We start from the raw sequence: 20495 nt of genomic DNA on the forward strand, positions 1-20495 counted from the left end.
TTCTGTTCTTTCCTGTCCAGTAGAAAAACAGAATTTTAAATTCTTTGTGACTTTTGGCTGCCAAAAATGTATTTTAAAATCCTTTTTGGTAATATCTGTTTCTGATAAGAACTAATATAGTCTACATTTGTTGCCTACTAAGGTTTGATCATCTATTCATACAGCATGGAAAGGAGTCATTTCTAACTTCTTCAATGGCTTACCATCATTAAAGTTTAACCATGCACATCATTTTACACAAAGGGCCTGATTTACAAATATCCCAAATAGTGCTTAATTGTGTGGTCATTCCAACAGATTGTACGTTTTGGTTTCATGGGAGCTTTCTGCGGGTGATCAACTAAGAGTAACTGCACAAATCATGACCACGGGTGCAAACATGGTAGAGCAGTAGTATTTAAATGAGGGTTTTGCGTGTCTTACTGGTTTTCCGTCATCTCCAAAATGGTATTGCTTGATTTGCAATATGTCTGGATCAAGCTTGCTTCGGTCTATCCTAACATTATAAAACGACTAAGAAAATCCAGTTTTCTCCATATTCTTTCATGCCTACAGTATGTCTCCTCCTCACCACAATAAGTGCAGCCATCTGTGCACAACACTGTGCCAATTAGCACCTGCCTTTCAAACATTTTAAATATAGACAACAATTACAGTTACCAATTACCAGGCTTTCTAATGGCGCTTTTCCACCGCAAATGTAGCTCGACTCGACTCGACTCGACTCGACTCAACTTGGTTTGGTAGCAGCACGGGTCGTTTTCCACCGCAAATAGTACCTGCTGAACGTGGGCGGGGTCGTCGTAAGGGGCTGAAAGCCTACTCCGGAGCAAAGTAGCAGAGCAGAAATTGCGAGCAGTTGTTGCACTATTAACTGAACCAACCGCCAAAAACACGGATGAAAAATGTTTAAGAAATACCCCCCTTGTATCTGTTTGCTAAAAGAAGTAGAAGAATATTGCTACGGGCCATTAAAAGGGATGGTTGTTGTCCCGATGTGTGACTCTGCCACACAGTCAGCTGTAGGGATGCGTCACGTACATCCCTATGCACGTAAACACGGGCATGATAAAGTTGACTGTTTAGTGCTTGTTTCAGGATACGTGTTTTCAAATGCAAGCCGTGTCTCAGCCTGAATATTTTATTGAGGTAATCAGTTCAGTCCGAGGCTTGTAATGTAATCGCTCGCTATCATGTCTGTCCCAGCTGGCTACTATTAGCCTAGCTGCTATCTGCCCTACATGTCTCCTCTTATGATAAGTAACTTCCCCAACAACCAACACTGGGTGAGCTTAGCGAATATATGGAAAATAAATTCAGATCTGTGATGCAAATCAAATGAAAGAGAGCCAGAGAAGGCTGCACGCGGCGTAAATACACTCAAAAGTCCCGGAGAGTTGGGGAGAATAAACAACAGAATGAAGCCGGTAGTCTCTGGCCACTGATTGGCCAGACAATAGTCTCTGGCCAATCAGTGGCCGGCCGTCTGTCGACGTCACCTTTTAGCATCGGCTCAGCTCGCTTGGAACCTAGAGCGAGGCGATACCAAAAAAGCAGCCGCTACGTGGTACCAGGTACCATGAAATTGCGGTGGAAAAGCCAAAAATGCGAGTTGAGTCGAGTCGAGTCGAGCTGATACCATGCGGTGGAAAAGCGCCATAAATCAAAATGCATGCTAAAATACCTATTTGTATCTACTCCCAATATTTGGCGCACTCATGTAGAAGGACCTGATATTGTTTATGCATTAAGGCAAACGTATTAAATGGACAGCGCATGTTATTTGACTCAGATCCTCAGTGAGCCATGTTAAAAGATCAGCTTGCAGGTAAAATCCAGTTTGCACAAGTTTTTACATGCGCAAACCTTAAATAAATCAGGCCCTTCAATGAGAAGTAAGAGATATGGTCATTTTAGCTAACTTCCTGTCAGTGACTGCAGTTAGCAGTCCCCTCCAGCCATCTCCATCAGGTAGTACCGCTATGGAGAGCAGCGAGTCATCGTTCACAGGCACAGAGACCCGCCCCTTTTTAGCACTCTGTCTCCTGATTGAGTAAAAGCGAGCAGGATACTCCAAATTTTATCTGGCAATTACTGCAAAGCTGAACGACTGAGAGACTTGTGATATGAACTGCACATACTGTTTAAGTGATTGCTGTAGTAATATAGAGTGATTTAACTCGTATATAACAAAACAAATATCACTTACTTCTTCTTTTAATGTTCAGAGCAAAGTGTAGAGGCAACGGGGAGAACCTAGTGTGTGACCCATGTGTTGACATTTACTCCAATGTCAGTGTATAACAGCTCATTACGTTGCTTTAAACTCACTATGAAAATAAATCATTGTCCTAAAGTGATTAACACAACAGTGACTAAGTAATAGTGAAAAGTCATAAAGAAATAGCGGGTACTCATACACGAGTTTGAGGGAACACTAAACATGCAGTGAGGTTGCCTGTATAGTACAACATTGTCAGAGTCATCTTACTGGTCACCTGTTGAGTACTCACTGGTGTTTTAAGCTGTAATTCTTTGGAAACACATCATAAGGGTAGGTGTCTTTCCTATATTCTGACATTATTCACTGGTCACCCATTTGCTGTCTTCAGTTTTACAAGGTCGAGCCCTTCTGATAAAGTTAGAACCCAAGCCCTTCATCGTAGACTTGATTTCATTCTGGTGCTTAGAATGCTTTGTGTCTAACAATGGCTCTGGAGGTTCAGAGGGCTGTGTGACCTTCTGGTGTCAGCAAAGGAAATGTGCTATTGATGCACTGCATGTCACCGCCACCAGTTATCTATCTGCCACACTACTCTTAGCTATCACAATCGCATTGAGCGTGACAGGGCAGGCTCACAAGTGTTTTCAGAAGCCTGTGACCTCTTCTCATACCACACGCTTCTGGTCGCTCCTTTGGCCGTCAGTTTTGCCTAACTATCTCAACAATTTATCTAGATAGCGTTCTGCTTTTTATTGTGTTTAGGTTCACATTGTAGGGTCCTGGAATATATTAAGTAAAAAGGGGTTCATCTTTGATTTAACCTCAGTTGGGAAATCTTCAATCAAATATATATAGACACAGAATTGTGTCCACATACTTACATATACACTTTGGATCAAATACACTAGTATATAGGCAAACTTGTATTATAAAACCCATGAGCATTCATGACAGGGAAGAATGTCGCATTTTTCCCAATTGAGTCTATGTACATTTGGAATTGATATTAATTCTGTGACTAAAATGCTAATTAATAGTTAATGATTTGTTTTTCTTTACAGTTCAATAGTTCATGTAATTGTATTACAAAAAAGGTCAAATTATTCTTTAACACAAATTTTCCTCACTACATGAGGTATATTTAAATTACTCCTGCAGGGAAAGGGTAAAAATCACATAAAATTTTGAGCCGCACTGCTCTGATACAATTCCTCATGGAAAAGTGAGTGAGCAGAGGGATACTAACATTTATTGTGCCTTTGTTTATTACAAATAGTGACAAACAATATCAAGCTATTCTATGACTGCACATAGACATTTGTTTTTATCTTACACTAACCAGACAACAACACACACTGTTGCTTGGATACAGAGTTATGACTGAATTGTCCTGGATAGCACTCCACCACCATCTACAATAATTAGCTAAATAAATACCCAATCTGTCTGTATTTCCAGACAATATAAGTGCAACCCCTTGAAATCATACACATTGAGCTTCTGGTAGTTTCCGTTTTTACGCGATGTTGAAACTCTGTGCCTTTTTTGAATGTTTATTCCTCTGATCTCAGGGAACACATCTTCTCTTCTCATCAATGTGGTAATCTTTAGTAAGCTGCCTAAAATTGTAAGTACTCAGTGTTAATGATCTCACCTCCATTTAGCTTGTTTAGAGTTGAAGTATATTAAATACTATAGCAATTTCAAATACTTTCCATATCTCTATTTGCATTCAAAAAAACTCCTTTCTCTCTAAAATACCATTTAGAAAAGAAAAATGTTTCTCATAGTCTGTGACTTCACTTGAAATGTAACAGTTCCCATTTGCTGTACATACATTTGAGTTGATCACATTACTCTGTATCCTGCGAGCATATACATTTTTGTCTGGCTTCTGTGTCCTGGAAGGTGACCTTCTTGTTTCTCCTGGGGTCGATCCAGGAGTTATGAATGACCACATTGTTCGGTGTGGGCTCAGCCTCCACCACAGACACGACCCTCTTCTTCATCTTGCTCTTCAAAACCTTCTGGAACTTCTGGCGCGTGAAAGCGTAGAGGAGAGGGTGAAAGATGGTGGTTCCATAGGCCATCACTAGGAAGCCCAAGCGTAGACGGACAGTCAAATCACTGGGCCCGGTGCTGAGGATGACCGTGTTGAGCACAGTTATTGGAGTCCAGCAGAGCAAGAACGTTGATATGATGAGAAGAGACATTCTAAAGACTCTTCTCTGCCTTTCCCGTCTCTCCCGGTGACGCTTTACCGCTCTCCTTAGTGCGATGATGACGGACACTGACGCCCTCATGCCCAGAGGTGCGTTTCCACCTGGCCTGACCGTGCTGCTCTGTGAAGCGTCGGTAGACTCTGCTTGTGTCGCCGTGCTCAAAGATATAGTGTTCTTGCGCTTTGGCTTCTTTTTAGGTAGGTTGTGCTGGAAGCGTGTCCCAATGCGGATATTTAGCGCTTGAAGGATTTTGTAGTAGGTCACTAGCATGACCACAGCAGTAAAAAAGAATATAGGGATCTGTGCGAGCAGGTGATAGTACAAACCAGGCTCCGTGTAGTACTCATTCTTATGAGCCACCGTGATCACTGCGGTCTGGTTCACAAGGTCCGAACTAAAGTTGATGAAGAAACCCACTTCCATGAAGGGCACCAGGAAGCTGAAAAAGGATAGAGCCCAGATGGATCCCAGCAAAGCTACAGCTCGGCCCATGGTAAGCACACGGTTCGCTGGGCGCACTGAGATGTCATAGCGGTCTAGAGTAATAGCCAGGACATTGGCAGCAGTAGCCACACTTGCAAAGGAGACACAGGCCTCATGGAAACAGCACATCATGGCCGTCTCCGCCTCCGAAGGAAGTAACACCACCACGACTGTGAGAGGGATGCAGCACACACACACCTGGTGAAGGAGAAATAAATTCATTATCTTTACTAATCTTGAGACTTTTTAGATAAGGAACAAATACAATCAGAACAAAAGCTTTGTATTAATAGTAACCCATAATTGCTCTAACATTAAATCGTCAGTCCAGTCAACATATTGAAATTAGTATACACGTCACGCACAGCTGAATTGCTAAATGAACTAGAGATGCAATTCCTGAAGTAATTGCGGTGTGAATTCTGATGCTGCTGAAGCTGATGCTGAAGAAGCTGACGCTTCACTGCTGAATGTTGGAAGGATGAATATATCTAAATGAAAAGAATAGTTGAATAATACAATGTATTTCCAATGGGAAAAATGTTGTCTAATAAAACATTTTTTTTTATCTCTGAAGTAATGAATTTTATGATAAAATAGTGAATTATGAGAATGTTCTCCTGAACAAGACGAACATGTTGAATGGTGAATGAAGTTTCTACGATGAAGTAAGAACGAGTAGGAGGGATCATAATTTAGCATGAAAAATTAGTTTAATAAAAAGTTGAATATCTTTGGAGTTATGAATTTAATGAAAATTATTTTTTGAATACCTAATGTCCTGAATGAGCTGGACATTTTGAATGTTGAATTAAGTTTGCCGGATGAAGTTTTTTTTTAAATGTTTTAATTATTATTATATTTAATATGAGATGCTGATTTATCATGAAACATGCAGATGTAACCTACTGTCCTTTGTCATAGCCCAGTATGATTGCCGGTGGCGAACTTGTAGCTTGCCGGCACGTTTACTTATGTCCGTCACTTTCTGACTGAACTGAATCTTGAATCTTGAATCTTCAATTCGACTCAATTCCAATTCTTGGGTCACTAATCGATTCAAAATCTATTCTCGATTCAAAATCTATTCTCGATTCAAAACTATTCCCATTTCAAAAAATGTTAACAGCTAGTTGTAAGGCAGTTTTAATGTTTGTTTTTCTTTGTTCTTTTGTCTTTGCATTGCAATTGAGGGTCACCGCTCAATGATCATTTGAGTATCAATAAAGTTTATGAAGTTGCCTGTCAGCGATTCAGCTGACAGAATGATATTCAACTGATTATTCAAATCATCAACACCTAAGGCAGCCTTAGTTCCTTTTATTTTGTATGGCATTATACCACATGGTCCACATGAACTGAATGGAAAATCCAGTCCCAGTAAAACTTACTAACACAGTTAATGTGTAAATGCACAATGGTGGATACGTGGTAAGGTAGCAATGCTAAGAGGACAATTTTTGTATCCCCAGTCTCAGTATCCAACTACTTTGTGTTAAAAGAAAAACCTCAATGAAAATGAATGTCAGGACTCACCAACACATCTACCACATGCAGGTTCATGGTGGTGATGTTAGAGACCGAGCTGATGAGGTTCTGTTTCATACAGTAGAGGACTAGTACAGTGAGGTTGGAGCTCAAGCCCAAAACTATCTCCAAAAGCAGGAGCCCTGTTAGAGAAACCTAACAACAAGACAACAAAGTGGCATTTAGTGTGACATTCAATCTAATTTAAGTCGTAATAATACAAAATGTTAGTAACAATGTGGGAGACTTCAAACTATTCTTGATATGACCACAAAGTATTCTCTAATACATTAATGAGCCCAACTTTTCCCTTTTTCTGAAATATCCTATACCTAAGAACATCTATGTGGATTGACTTCCTTGCACGCCCATTGAAGTCATTGCCTGAGATATGTGTATGAGGCAGTAACATTACCTGGAAGCTAATGGGGTAGGTTGCCTCAGAGGAGGTTGTGTCAGGGTCATATGGGTCAGCAGTGTCAAGCACCGTCATGTTGCTCATGGTGGCTGCAGAGATCAGCACTGGGGATGTGTGCATTATCCTGATGAGAGAAATCGGTCAAGGCCAAGTAAATACATTTTGAAGGTATATACAATTCTACCATATTTTTTTTTGTCAACCAGGGATTTGTTAAATTGTCACCAGAATAGGCCTTTTGCTTTAAGGCAAGAATGAGGGTAGGGTCAGGACAACAAGAGGTAATGAGGCTACTGATAATATATTTTTTACCACTCCTAACTTACAGCTGCAGAGTAATTTAGTGTTTTTCATTGACTAAATCTACTTTAAGTATTATTCTTTATTGAAATGAAAAGGAATAGAAAAGATGGTTTTGTGTTTAGTTAGTCAACATGCACAGTTAGTGTCATTTGAATGCATCTTATTAGGTTTGCGTGTGATTTCTTAACAAGGTTTAAGTACAACTTTGGAAACACGTTGAGTTTTTAGATGCATACGTAAGGTGGTCAAAACGCATGTAAACGCATGTAAAAGAACACCCCTTAGTATTTTTAACATGGTAGTAATTTGCTTTTCTTGGAAGCATTAGGAATAGAGTAGTCTTATTGTGTAAATAGACTTTGTGACACAGCATGACTGAAAAGGCAATTCCCTGACTAAATTCAATAATGAATCGGGTAGGAACATGTGTCTCAGTTTAGTGCATAGCTTATGTTAAATTACTTTACACGTTAAAGGAAGGTTCTTCATATGGCAGCGGTCAGTCATACTGCACACACTTGTGAAGAAATAAATGCCAATAAACACTACTTTCTTTACTTTATAATAAGAATTCTGGTACCTTTTAGTTTACTCCATTAAATACTGCTATATTGTCTGTGGTGGGTGCCATACTAATTTGCAGTTTGAGCTTGGTAATATTGGTTTAAACACCAGAGAAGGTTAGTTTTAGTAACTAAGTAAATAGTCATATTGTATATCACACTTAAACTTACCACTTACTCCCAGCAGTGTCCTCTTCAGCTCAGCAGCAACCAAAGTGGCCACAAGGATCTTGGGGGAGCATGTCAATCTTTTTCATTATATATTAATTCAACAAGATCAATCTTCGCTTCATCCACTTTGCATTTGCAGCATTCTTTCTACGAACACAGCGGAATTTGACAGTGGATGAAAAGTCTTCTGTGGGCTTTGTCTTGACTGACTTTACTCAGGCTCGGGGAAAAGTCTGTTTATGAAACTCAGAAAGCAACTCGCACCCACCCCTCATTCGGGGGCATGTGGTTTGCAACATCAGCGCGGTGCACTAAGATCAATGCTTTCTTTCATGCATGGCTCTGTCTCTTCATTGTCCGTTGTGCTTGAACCATTGCCTCCAGTCTCATCCCCGCCCGGAAATGATGCCAGTGCCACAACAATCCTTCACTCTCCACTACTCACTCCACTTCTCAGGTATTGTATGTCCACCAAACTTGTCTCTTTATCTTTTTGGAGATGGTGACGGTCACAATGTGGTCTACACCACATCAAGTTTGTGATTTCACATTGTAGAGAAAAGTAAAGGTAGGTTAAAAAAAAGACATGACTGAAAGGAGGGGAGGTTCAAATCATGATTGGAAAACATGGTTGCTGTATTGTCCTTCTGGACTTGACCTGGTCCAACCCTTCACTTCACTGTGGTCCACAGAGGGGCACAGTTGCACCAAAGGTCTGAGACCTAATACGTGTGAGTCCCTGGAGACCGGTCAAAGAAAGAGATCCTGTGACTCTTGGATATTAATAGCCTTCTTACTTGTACTTGATCCTTCATAGACCGTAAGAGAGGAATTGATTGAAGGTGAAAATGATGTCATATCCTCTCATAATCGTCATCACCTTCTTGGTGTTCTTCCTCAGTCATATTCCATCTTTGATCCTGCATCCGGGGAAAGGATGGTAAATTTCAGTTCAATCATAAGAAAGAGAGACATTTGTCACATTGAAACCCAATCGGTTTCTGGTAGGCCTGTGTGTTGCATCACATTTATGCTACCTTATTTCAGCTCATTTATCATCCCCTGACAGACAGCTTGCTCTTGCTGTGCTAATTGGACGCCTGTCCTCTTGAGAGTGCATGTGTCCTCGTGTATGCGAGTGTGCCCAATGTGTTTAATCAGTTTTTGATGCCTTGTCATTGGTCTTTGATGGTTCTCGTCATGTGTTGTTTAGCAAATGGGCTGACTGCGCACTGCTTCTCTGCGCACTGTCTCAGTGTATAAAATCATATGCTGACTGATTGTCACAGCAACTGGCCAGTGGCCACACACTGCAATATTTTGCTCTTAGTCAGTTCAGGACTGGAGCTGGATAATCTTGGTATTGTACAGTACATTTGGAAAGATTAGACTAGTTGTTTTTGTGTTTGTGTTCAGACATCACTGAACATGTTAAACTTTAGCTTCAAATGCTAAAAAAAAGACTGTTTTGCAAAAAATATGTTTTTGTTTTTCAAAATAAAGCATTAAAACACTAAAAAGTGACTTGCTCAGTTAGGTAAGTGTTGTTCTAGTAATATATAAATAAATATACTGTACAGTATATATACCATGGACAATGCTGAATTCACATTGGCTATGTTAAGATAAGTGTGGAGCTCTGACTAAGCATCCTTATCAGGGTCATATACTAGATAGGCCCAACATTTTTTATGCAATAGCTTCTCCTGCTTAATATTTTATTAAAATGCATTTGAAAGTTGACATGGTAGCTATTAGGGATGGGAATTTTAAGAAATTTCATTAATCGATCATCGGGAAAATTAACGATCGATAAATCGTTATCTTTTTTTTACATAGCCTATTAAAAAATGCCAACAGAACATCCAAAATACAGCATTTTTACCATAGACTGTATACAAGAGGTTTTTATTCAATTACATCTTTATTCCAAGATCTTCTAGGCAAACAACAATCTATTAAGACAAGGCAACTTTTTAAAATAAAATTATAATGAAATGCGGCGCTGGTTAAAGCCCGAGGCTATGAGCCAACAATGAGCTAATGCTACGATACCTTTAAAGTTTAAACACATATGCGCCTCCTAAGATGCTGCCAAAGACTGCATAAGGGCACGGCACGTTTCTCTGAGTGGTAATGGACCTAACGTTACTTCATCTAATCATCATCTAAAATGTGCAAATTAGTTCCCTGATGAAGGCGAAGTAGGAAAGCATAGACGCTAAAGTTAGCCGCTAATGCTAGCAGCACTAACGTGACACGTTAAACAGGGTCGGATGTAGGCTTCAATTTGCAAGTGGTACATAATTCGGTTTGTTTAAGTGGTGTACTTATACAAGGTTTCACAATGCTTAATGAACTAAGTTATTTTCGGTTCTAAAGCTGTCCGGTCCGATGCCAAACTTCGCCTTGACTTCTTCCTGTTTATGTTTTGACATCTACAGTAGCTCGCAGGCTGCTGCCTGAGCCTGTTCTGTTGTCTCCATAGATAGTAAATAACTAGTTGTCTCCTACTACTAGTTAAGTATCTCCCCCTGCTGGTAGGATGTTTAATTGCTGCCCATACAGTCTTTGGTGCTGCCATATAGTGAAATTCATTGCTGTGCTGCCGGACTCACACTGCACAACACAACGGCTATATGATCGATAACAATTTCACGTGATCGACAATATTCTTAACGATCAATTATTAACTATGCCCATCCCTAGTAGCTATATGCTGTTGTTTTACATCAGTTGGTTCACATTTAAACAGTAGGTTCCAAATAGGCCTGCAGCTAAAACATGGCAATAGATTGTGGGACATGTTGACAGTCATGGGCTTACACAAATCCTTAACCAGGCGAAAATTTTACTTAAACCCAACAACCAGACGAGCACATCTGGTCTGTTGGAGCACCTACTACTGTCAACACACCTGCAGGGGCGGCAGTGGCGAAGTGGGTAGGGAGTTCGCCTCTGGTGTGCAGGGTCGGAGGTTCGATCCCCCGTCTCCCCGCCACATGTCGAAGTGTCCCTGGGCAAGACACTGAACCCTGAATTGTTCCCGATAGTTAGCTTAGTTAGCTTAGCACCCTAGTGCTAAGCCTACCCTGCGTGGTAGCTGCTGCTATCGGTGTATGAATGTGTGTGTGACTGGGTGAATGTGTACAAAAACAATGTAAAGCGCTTTGAGTCTGTGATAAACGGAGATATAGCGCTATACAAGTCCATTTACCATACCATATTACCATACTGATATTCCCAGGTTCACTGAGCTGCCTTGGGGTTGCAATTACATAAAGTATGTCTCTAAAGGGATGCCTATGCCTGAGCAAGGTGTCCGATCAGGGAAATAATCAACAAGGAAAAGCTCTTTTATCCATAAGATGCTGAACAAAAATAAATTGCTTACATTTTTAGAAATCTGTAAATCATTTGTGATTTTTTTTTTAAAGACAAGATGAGAACATGCTAAACTAAGCTAAGCCAAGTTCAATGCCTCCCAAAGAGACAAGCTCTCTTGAGGTAGGAAAGCTCATACAACTCACAGAATGTGAAGATTTTTCCTTTTTAAATCTATGGGTTTGCTGGACAGAACAAAAGGTCACCTTGGGCTCGTGAGCTAGAAACATTAATGAATATAAAAATAACCACTGACTGATAATCAACAACAATTTAATAATTTGCTAAATACAGCCTAGGAGTTTCTTGTATTAAGTAACATTTGCTTCAGCTTTATTTTTCTTGATTTCTTACTTGCCTGTTCTTGTTCCGATACAGAGTTGATTACTTTTAGCTCTGTTGTCTTCTTTTTAACTGTTAAAGAAGGAATTTTGCACATATTATTTAAATTAAAATTTTTGCCTGATGAATGAATTCACTTTTTGTAATTAACCTTTTTCCCTTGATTGTATTTTCATCTGGGTGACCTCACTGTAAGAAATTTTTTTTCCCCATCTGCAATCATTTAGTTGTGAGTTGTATGAGCTTTCCTACCTCAAGAGAGCTTGTCTCTTTGGGAGGCATTGAACTTGGCTTAGCTTAGTTTAGCATGTTCTCATCTTGTCTTAATTATTCTCCCCTCAATAATAATCAGTGCTTGAGAATGGGGACTCAACAACATGTCAACATGCCGTGTGTGTTTATCTCTAGCAGCTTTACAGTACCTTCGTGCAACACATTCACATCGCCTTATTACTAAAACACCAGTTACATCGGAGTGCATGGTTGTAGTGGCTGTTAGTTTACCTCTTGACAAAGACCATTCCTCAGTGATCCTTGGCTCTGTCCGAGTGCTTCTCTTCTCTGTTAGACTTAATTTCAATCCCCAGAGGTTGCGCTGTACCCACAGGTGATAAAACCTGATTGGCTGAGGTTTAGTTCAGTAGTCCATCATTCCACGATCTCACGGTGTGGCTTCAGGATGAATATTTTACTGGTGGAAGGCAAACCAGCCACAGAGCCTAGAGGGGAGCAAGATGGATAACTGACGCTGCTGCTGCTGCTCTGCCTCCTCTTCTCTTCTCTCCTTTTTCCTGTGACTGTGTCTCTCTGTCCTGCTTTCTGACTCTGTATTTCTGTATTTCAGTAGCCCTTCCTACTCATCCATAGCTCCCTCCCCCTCACCCACCCTTCTTCCCTCTCTGAAATTGTTTTCTCCTTGTCTTTTTTTCCTTTTAACTCCTATGCACTTGACTAATTGGACTCACAAAGCAGATTTAACACTCTCTGTTATTTGTTCCACTCTTAATTCGTGTGATTCATTCTTTCATTTGTAATCTTTAAGTGTCTTTTAAGCTGCCTGATGAGCATAGAATTTTTGTTCTCCCCTCTCCCTTTTGTTTTGCTCTCTTTTCTTCTCCCCATAAGTTTGTTTGCTCTTACCAAAGAGCCTAGGTAAGAGACGGTGGCCATAACAATCCTTATGGCAGCATCCTTTCTTTTAGGACTTTGGCCACTCCTCTGCTGTTGTGTTTGCACAGCATTTTGCCAGATAGTGCATGCTTAATTGTTCCCAATCTGGCTTCCATCGGAGCAGTCGACATGATGCTCTTACGGACCTGGCAAAGCAAATCTGCAAGGTAGCTAGTGAATGACTAATTAGGACTACTTGGCATTGGCATGGCAACAACAGCTCCAGCAGCCAAATTGAAATCAGGGCCCATCTGTTGTGTCACGGAATACTTTTTTACGACCGATCAAACAAGAACTCCCGATCTCTCACATCTTCCCCCTGATCTGGCCATTGTATCCGAGCTCTTCATCTATCACCCTTCAGTTGTTTATTCAAGTTGTAGTGTAAGCAGAGATGACGCTTTCCAGTCTGGCTGTTTTAATAGCATGCACAACTGGGTGGGAGGCATCTTTTTCCCCCAGATACAAGTCTTAAGCGAGATGGAGATATATGCAGAAAATGCGGTTGTATGCATCTTTTTTTTTCCTAAACAAACATGAGCATGACTTTCATGTGAGACAGAGATAGAAAACTTAGATGGAGACAGCTTGGAGACCAAGAAAAAAAAGTGCAGTTCCAGTCCCTTTTTCACCCTAAGCAAAGATTACGATGACGTGTGAGCGGCCAGTTTCACACCTGAAATAGCTTTAAGCGCAATGGAGTCAAACAGAACACGTCCATAAATGTTTAATGAAAGCATTACTATTTCAGCCTGATATCTAGGCTGTCTGCTGGCTAGCCTAAAGGCTGCTGGCTTTTGTCTTGTCTCCCCTGCTTTGTCAAACAGAGGTTAAAACAAGTTTTTTTTGTGCATGTGAAAGGGCGCTCATGGTGTTTGTGCTTCAGGGACAAATGCCACACCAGTAAATGCTGATGTCTTGATTATGGACCGGAGGCACAGCTGTGTACTCAAGGTCGCCAACTAACTAATGACTGAAGAAACAACTAGTGGGAAAGGAAAGGAAAAAAGCAAACACTAAAAAATACATTTGAATTCTGTCTCCACAAAAAAAAAATCCTTTTTTCTCCCCCTCTTACCAATAGACAAATTAACACTTTTCGTTTGCTGGTGTTTATACACTTGTAAGTTTATGAAATAACTTCTGTCTCCTGTTGTGATGGATATTTGTCATTATATTTGACATATTTTGGCTAATTGTTTATTAATTGATTGAGATAGTCAACACATTATTTAGGAATATGAAGTTAATTGCTTGTTGCAACCCAAGGCTTGAGTAGATGTGACACGAGACGATACATTATCCATATTTTTTTAAGTGTCCTATGAAGCTGCTGTGAAATTAAATGATTTCTGTACTGACTGTATGTGACCCTATATATTTAATATTTTTCACGTTTCACAAGTAAACTAGTGCATTGCCCGTAGGAAGCGGGTCTGCTGTGTGTGTCCCGCTCGTCACTCATTTCAAGCTTTGGTCGCAGCAGCCAATCAAATCAGAGGGAGGCGGGGTTTAGCCGGAGACTACTTCATGCCGCTTCATGCCCGTTGTTACTGTGGCCTTCAGTGAGCGCATGTATTCGCCGCCAGCATGATATAAATATGATAACTTCTACATATCTGGTCCAAAAAACGAGTGAGATATGCGAGTCACAGACAGACACACAGAACGACAGACGTTTCTTGCTTTATAGATAGAAGATAGATACGTGAAGTCCAGATAAATATAGTTTGAAGTAGTTCTGTAATCGTGCTCATGCTGGCAGGTGGTAACGCTGGTGACTACAGGCTACAGGAAAATGCCGCTGCTTCAAGGAAAAGCTTTAGAATGCTTAACTGTTGAACAGTGAAATAATGTGTATGTTCACACAATCACATTCAAACATAAACTAATGACCACTATGTGATTACAGAGCAGAGTGAGAGAAGGGGTTCCTGCTGTGTTGGTGCCTGATGTTAATAGAAAAGTTAGAACTGGAAAAAACATTCAAATCAGAGTAGGACTAACACGCTATTGTAAAATCTGAAATATTCATTACTACCGTTTTGTTCCATTCTAATATCCAATTTCATCCTTGCTTGCATCAAATTACCTTGCATTTGAGAAAATGCAAAAAACCCAGAGTCACATCATTGTTTAAACTAGCGGTGACACATTGCTGCCTGACAGTTCCACAGCCTTTGTATTTTTTAAACGTTATGTTTAAGAAGCTTTTTCAGGCTTTCTTCTTCTTGAGAGCTAAAAGAAAACGTTCCTGCAATAAATCTGTTGTTGCTACGCATTTCTAATACACTAAGTGCTTGTCAGACAGTGTGTGTTATTTCAATGGTTTATTATTAGTGTTTTACTTTTATATTTGAAATTAAAAACACTTTATGATCCTCCTATTTTGGAAACATATTGGTTTTGCAAGTACATCTGTGCTCGGATATGGAGTTATGTCATGGTCCACACTAGCTTTTTTATGGATCTTTAAACCTTATCTCACAGCCTTAAGAGTAGAAAGCAGAGATTTGAATTGAACAGATCTCAGGATGCTTTCTATGGATGCTTTATTAGATTTTATAGATTCACTAGAGGAATATATTTCATCCATTGTAGCTGTTGTGAATCCAACCTTACTGCTACCCTCCTCTCAAAAGGAGTACCTTTATGAGCTACCTCTCTACCACAGGGCGCATTGTTTGACGCACTACCCAGTTATTTACTTTAATTTCTGATTTTATTCTCAAAAACTCTTCCAAACTCTACCTGTACAACTACCCACGGAAGTTACCCGTAATACTTTTCCCTCCCAACACACACACACACACACACACACACACACACACACACACACACACACACACACACACACACACACACACACACACACACACACTCACGCACACTCGCATCCACTATTTCAATATTTATTAATTTGTATTTCAAACAACCCCATAGTGTGTGACAACCGACCCCTTGATGGGGTTGGTTGTCACAATGTGTTAGTGTCTTTGATGGTAAATGTCTTCTTTAGAGTTTAGAGTTCTTCTTTTAAGTTAGAAAAAGTGAGGGGTTCACATTTCAAGCTAACACCTTAAGCTTCAATTTAATGTAGGAATGACTATTGAAAGATGTTTAGGTGATGAGCAATTCTCACTAGAGTAAAAAGTGTGACTAGTACTAGCCCCGGTCTCCCCTACATGAAGATTTTGGTGTGAGTGAAGGGTTACAAGTAGGACTTTTGCAAATGACAACCTTTCTTTCTGTTCTTTCACCGCATAGCCCCAGAGTCCCACACGGAAGACATTAGTAGTGACGGAAGCGCTGCACAGGGGGCTAGAAAGTGCTAGGTTCCGGTTTCTGCTTCAAAATAAAAGTCAAAGGTGCTTTTCCAGTTAAACGCTTTTATTGTGAAGTTACGCTATATGAAATAAACTAACAGTTACTTAACCGCGAGCTATAGTTTGTGGTGTAGAAGTTGTTGTAATGTTACTAGTTGTTGCAACAGCATGTGAAAAAATTACAACGTTTGCTCGGCCAAAAAGAGCGTTAATCTCACGATAAAAAAAATTAACGCCGTTAAAATGGGTTTGCGTTAACGCCGTTAATAACGCGTTTAATTGACAGCACTAATATAAATGCTTACCTAGAAATTAAATATCCGTTCAATGCATGCTAGATCGATGCTCTTTTTCACTGCTTTAGTTTGAAGCCAGACAGCCATTTGTTTTTGGACTTTGTTTTCAGTGGTATTTCGGCCATTGCATTACCACGCCAACCCGCGCCAGAGCAGTCAAGCGTATCACTCCGCCAATCAGCTGTTCGACTCAGAGCTACACTAGTTTATTCAAGAAAATAAACTTGCTCTGAGAGTCAAATATTGCATCGGTTAATATATAAATAAACATGCGTTCTATGGACATGTTATACCTAACCTTTAAGTGCTTGTCGAACAACGTGTTCAGAAAACATTTTGAACTATTTATGGACCAGTCCAAGAGATTCCAGGTTTAAAGTGGGCTTACATAGTTTTTTATTCGAAAGCATTTGTTTTTGCTTTTAAGTATGCCTTCGGGTGTGCATGACCGCTACCAAATGTATTCAGAGTTCCTACTACTAGTTGTGCGCTCCCTCAGAAATAATCACAACTGGGCAAACCGTAGGGTTAGACAGTGAGACCATAAAACACTCTTTCTGCCTTTTCTCAGGCTAGGATGAACCGATTTCTAAAGATTTTGCACATTTATACTACATAGGATCTCAGAGTTCAATAAACCTTCATATTCCCACCGGTGAAGTAGGCCTTTAAAGTTTAGTCACACACACCAGTCTGTTGTCTGTATTCTCCCATCATATCTTATCTGTGTCTCTGAATAGATTTTGAAGTTGGCCTTATCTCCCATGTTTTCTATGATAAAACATTATCCATAACATTTTCTATAGGTCTTAGAGCCTCAAATACGCTGCTGTTTGGCCTTCTTTGTAAAGGACTGTAGAAAGCAGTGTTTACTTTAGCGTTGACAGCATCAACAAAGGTCATGGCAACAAATTCACTGCTGGACTCACCATAGTAGAGCTCAGTTGTTCGCTGAAGGCACTCGTGATTTGTCATACAGTCACACTCTGCTCTGACCCAAAACAGGATTCAGTTGCAAGGCAGGTCAATAAGTCTTCCTCTAATGGACGCTCAGGTTTTTCAAAGCAGGTGGGTGGACAAACAAAGCAGTGGCACAGAGCAGAATGGAAGTATTCAACACACACTCAGAAGTGCTATGTGCTTCTTTGAGACAAATGTGAAAGACTTATCTGTCAAGCTGACTAGCCCCGCTGTCATCTTTTTGATATTGAAAGGGTGTCAGATCATTTGCAGCTCTGACAAACCTTCTAAACCAAAATTATTTCAATAAATAATTTTACAAAAGTAAATGCCTTTCCAGTGAATCTTGACATGATTCAGGATACATTCAGGATACATTCCTTACTGTACATGTTTACATGTCACCTCAGCATCGCTTCACAACCAAAGCTTTTTCACTCCACTGGGCTGTAGATCATTCCTCAGTTGGACCTGTAACGACAAATGTAAAACAGGGTGTATGTTACGAGTTTAGAGAGTTTATGCATAAATACTTAGCTCATATTCTGTTATTGACTGTCTGTGACACATATAAACTGTATTTACCTGAGGATAATGTCAGGGAAACCAGAAATGTTGATGCCATTTTCAAATTTTTCAGCTCAGACTCCTGCCTGAACCGGTTCAGTTACCGTATTTTCCGCACTATAAGCCGCACTGGACTATAAGCCGCAGGTGTTATAATGTTTAATTACCATATGTAAGAGTTCGTGCACAGAGGGGATTGTCGGGAAAGAGATGGCTGCTTGAGGAAGCTCCCATTTATTAACATTTCAACAAACAAGTTGCATATTTGCATAACGTATTCAAGTGTTACCATTTAGAGCAATAGTAGACTAGCTACAGAACATATACTGTGCTGTGTAATAACAGGGTCGAAAAATGGGGAAAAAGTTGCGGCTTATAGTCCGAAAATTACGGTATATAGTTTTTGGTTTAGAACTGGTGATGATATTTGCGGAAGCTAAACTTGGTTACATTGGTCTCCATGCTGCATTGGCCAAAAGTAAAAAACATACAGTCGGGCGGTGCCCATGTAGGCAGGTATAAGAGTAAATAAACAGTGCGGTGCATGCACGCCCATGTAGATCTGACCAGTCAGAGCAGACTAGGCTTTTTGCGAAGGGGGGTAGATGTCAAAACCAAGCTTTTGAGATAGAGGCAAAAAAGTCTGGAAAAGGCAATGAAGGAATGGGCAATGGTAGACAATGTTTTTTTTTTTAACCATAAACCATTTAAACCTTTACTAGTTGATCTCGGAAATACACATTTGAGCCAGAGAATTAGCATAATATGTCCCCTTTAAGAGAAAAATATAGCACATACTCTATTGTTTTGGGTCTATACTCATGTATGGAGCCCCTAAACTGACAAAGGACAGTAAAACTCAAACATTTCTAAAAAAAAATAAAAAAAGAGATTAAGCTGTCATTCAAATAAGTAAAATTATGTCCAGTCTAAAAAAAAGTAAACAACTTTATATAATAACATAAATGTATACTTTTTCTTTAACTTCCAATCAGTTACAAAAATCTAAAGTATAATTTAAAGTGTAAACTTCATTATTTTATTCTCCTATTTATCTGTAAACCACAATTTCATTTTTGAAGTTGTTGGTATTATTCATTTATGTATTTAGTTATACGTTTGACTAATCAAAGCATTTTATACTCTGCGCTTCTGTACATTGACGCTCATCCTAAAGGTTGTTGGAGGGCTTTCACATTATGTTCACGTTCAGTGTGTGTGTGTGTGTGTGTGTGTGTGTGTGTGTGGCTGTGTGAGGTGTTGTAAATAACTATATACTATTCCTAATATTGTATTTATCTTATGTATGTTAAAGGTGCTACGTGGAACTTTCAAATATTTCTGAAACAGTCTAATTTTTCCTCTGATCATAAATTACATGTAACAGCAAACGAGACCATGAGTGCAAAGAATTCCATTCTTAAATTGTTTTATTAATGCCTATGTCATTGGTATACGGTCACCCAGGAACAACAGCTGGCATGGTAAAACACTACCGCTTTTGTCCAAAGGGAGCGCAAGAATGAACACAAACTGAATGTTCCTCGGAGCACCTTTTAAACAATTTTTTTAACCGTCACAAAAACCCCTGTACTTTTTCTTGCAGACTATCTGTCCCAAGGTGTGGATCTAAGTGGCATTGAGGTGATTGAGAACGACCTGCTGCTGATTAGCAGAGCCAGGCTGGAGGTGGAGAACCAGGCCAAGAGACTGCTTGAGCAAGGCATGGAGATTCAGGTACACACTCAACACACACAATTACTGTGTGATGGTGCTCACTCTAGATTTATAATTATCAGGAAATGTTTCAAATATCAGTGTCAAATCTTTAAACTCTCTTTAACAGTCGCCTGCCTCATTATTTATCTCACCTGGTTTCTGTGGCAACCTTAACACATATTAATGAGAGCGGACACCTTCATGTAAATACACTACCCATTCAATTCTCATAAGCATCTCTGTCCCAGCCAGCTGCTATTTCTGTTTTCTGGGTTTTAAAGGTGATGTAAGCGATTTATTTATGTTAATATAAGTGTTAAATCGCTCTATATTCATACAGTGATCACTTATATAGTGTGCACGTTTCATAAAGCCGATCTCTCAGTCACTAGCTCTGCATGTAATCGGCAAATAAACTTTTCGGGTATCCCACTAACGATAACCAATCCGAAGAGAGAACGCTACAAACCGGCACCTGTCTCACTGACGGTGCACGCGCAGAGCAACAGGGGTGACTGTTCATGCACCTACAATGGCGGAGCAGGTAAAAATCCTTCCCAATGTCTGTTTTCATGGTTTTTATTATGTTTTATCACACTTATGGATCTGTGATGATGCTAGATAACTCGCTGCTTGAAGACATTGGCCCTCATTTATCAACCTGTGCGTAGACCAGAAAAGTGGGTGTAAAGTCATCGGCTACTGTGCCGGGTAGCCGATGACTTTGTTGGACAATTATTAGAATATAATACAAATGCAGTGTTTGCTCAGACCGAAATAAAGATATTAATCACTTAAAAATTAGCAGTTTATGGTGTGC

General features: G+C 39.9%; 2 protein-coding genes across 2 annotated transcripts in view; one reads left to right on the forward strand and one right to left on the reverse strand.

Annotated features, from left to right (window-relative positions):
• The window catches only part of cog5 (component of oligomeric golgi complex 5), a 90035-nt gene that overhangs the window by 26622 nt on the left and 42918 nt on the right, over positions 1-20495 (forward strand). The window contains exon 7 of the mRNA XM_080050987.1: positions 19563-19693. Within this exon, the coding sequence (XP_079907113.1) occupies positions 19563-19693 (131 nt within the window). The remainder of the gene's footprint in view (positions 1-19562; positions 19694-20495) is intronic.
• Positions 4078-6994, reverse strand: LOC307268227 (G-protein coupled receptor 22-like; the record flags this gene model as incomplete). Its single annotated transcript, XM_080050775.1, has 3 exons — positions 4078-5127; positions 6466-6612; positions 6872-6994. 3 exons carry the CDS (start codon positions 6992-6994, stop codon positions 4078-4080), a joined length of 1320 nt encoding a protein of 439 aa, XP_079906901.1.

This window comes from Ammodytes marinus, assembly GCF_949987685.1.
Source record: "Ammodytes marinus genome assembly, chromosome: 22".
NCBI classification, from domain to species: domain Eukaryota; kingdom Metazoa; phylum Chordata; class Actinopteri; order Uranoscopiformes; family Ammodytidae; genus Ammodytes; species Ammodytes marinus.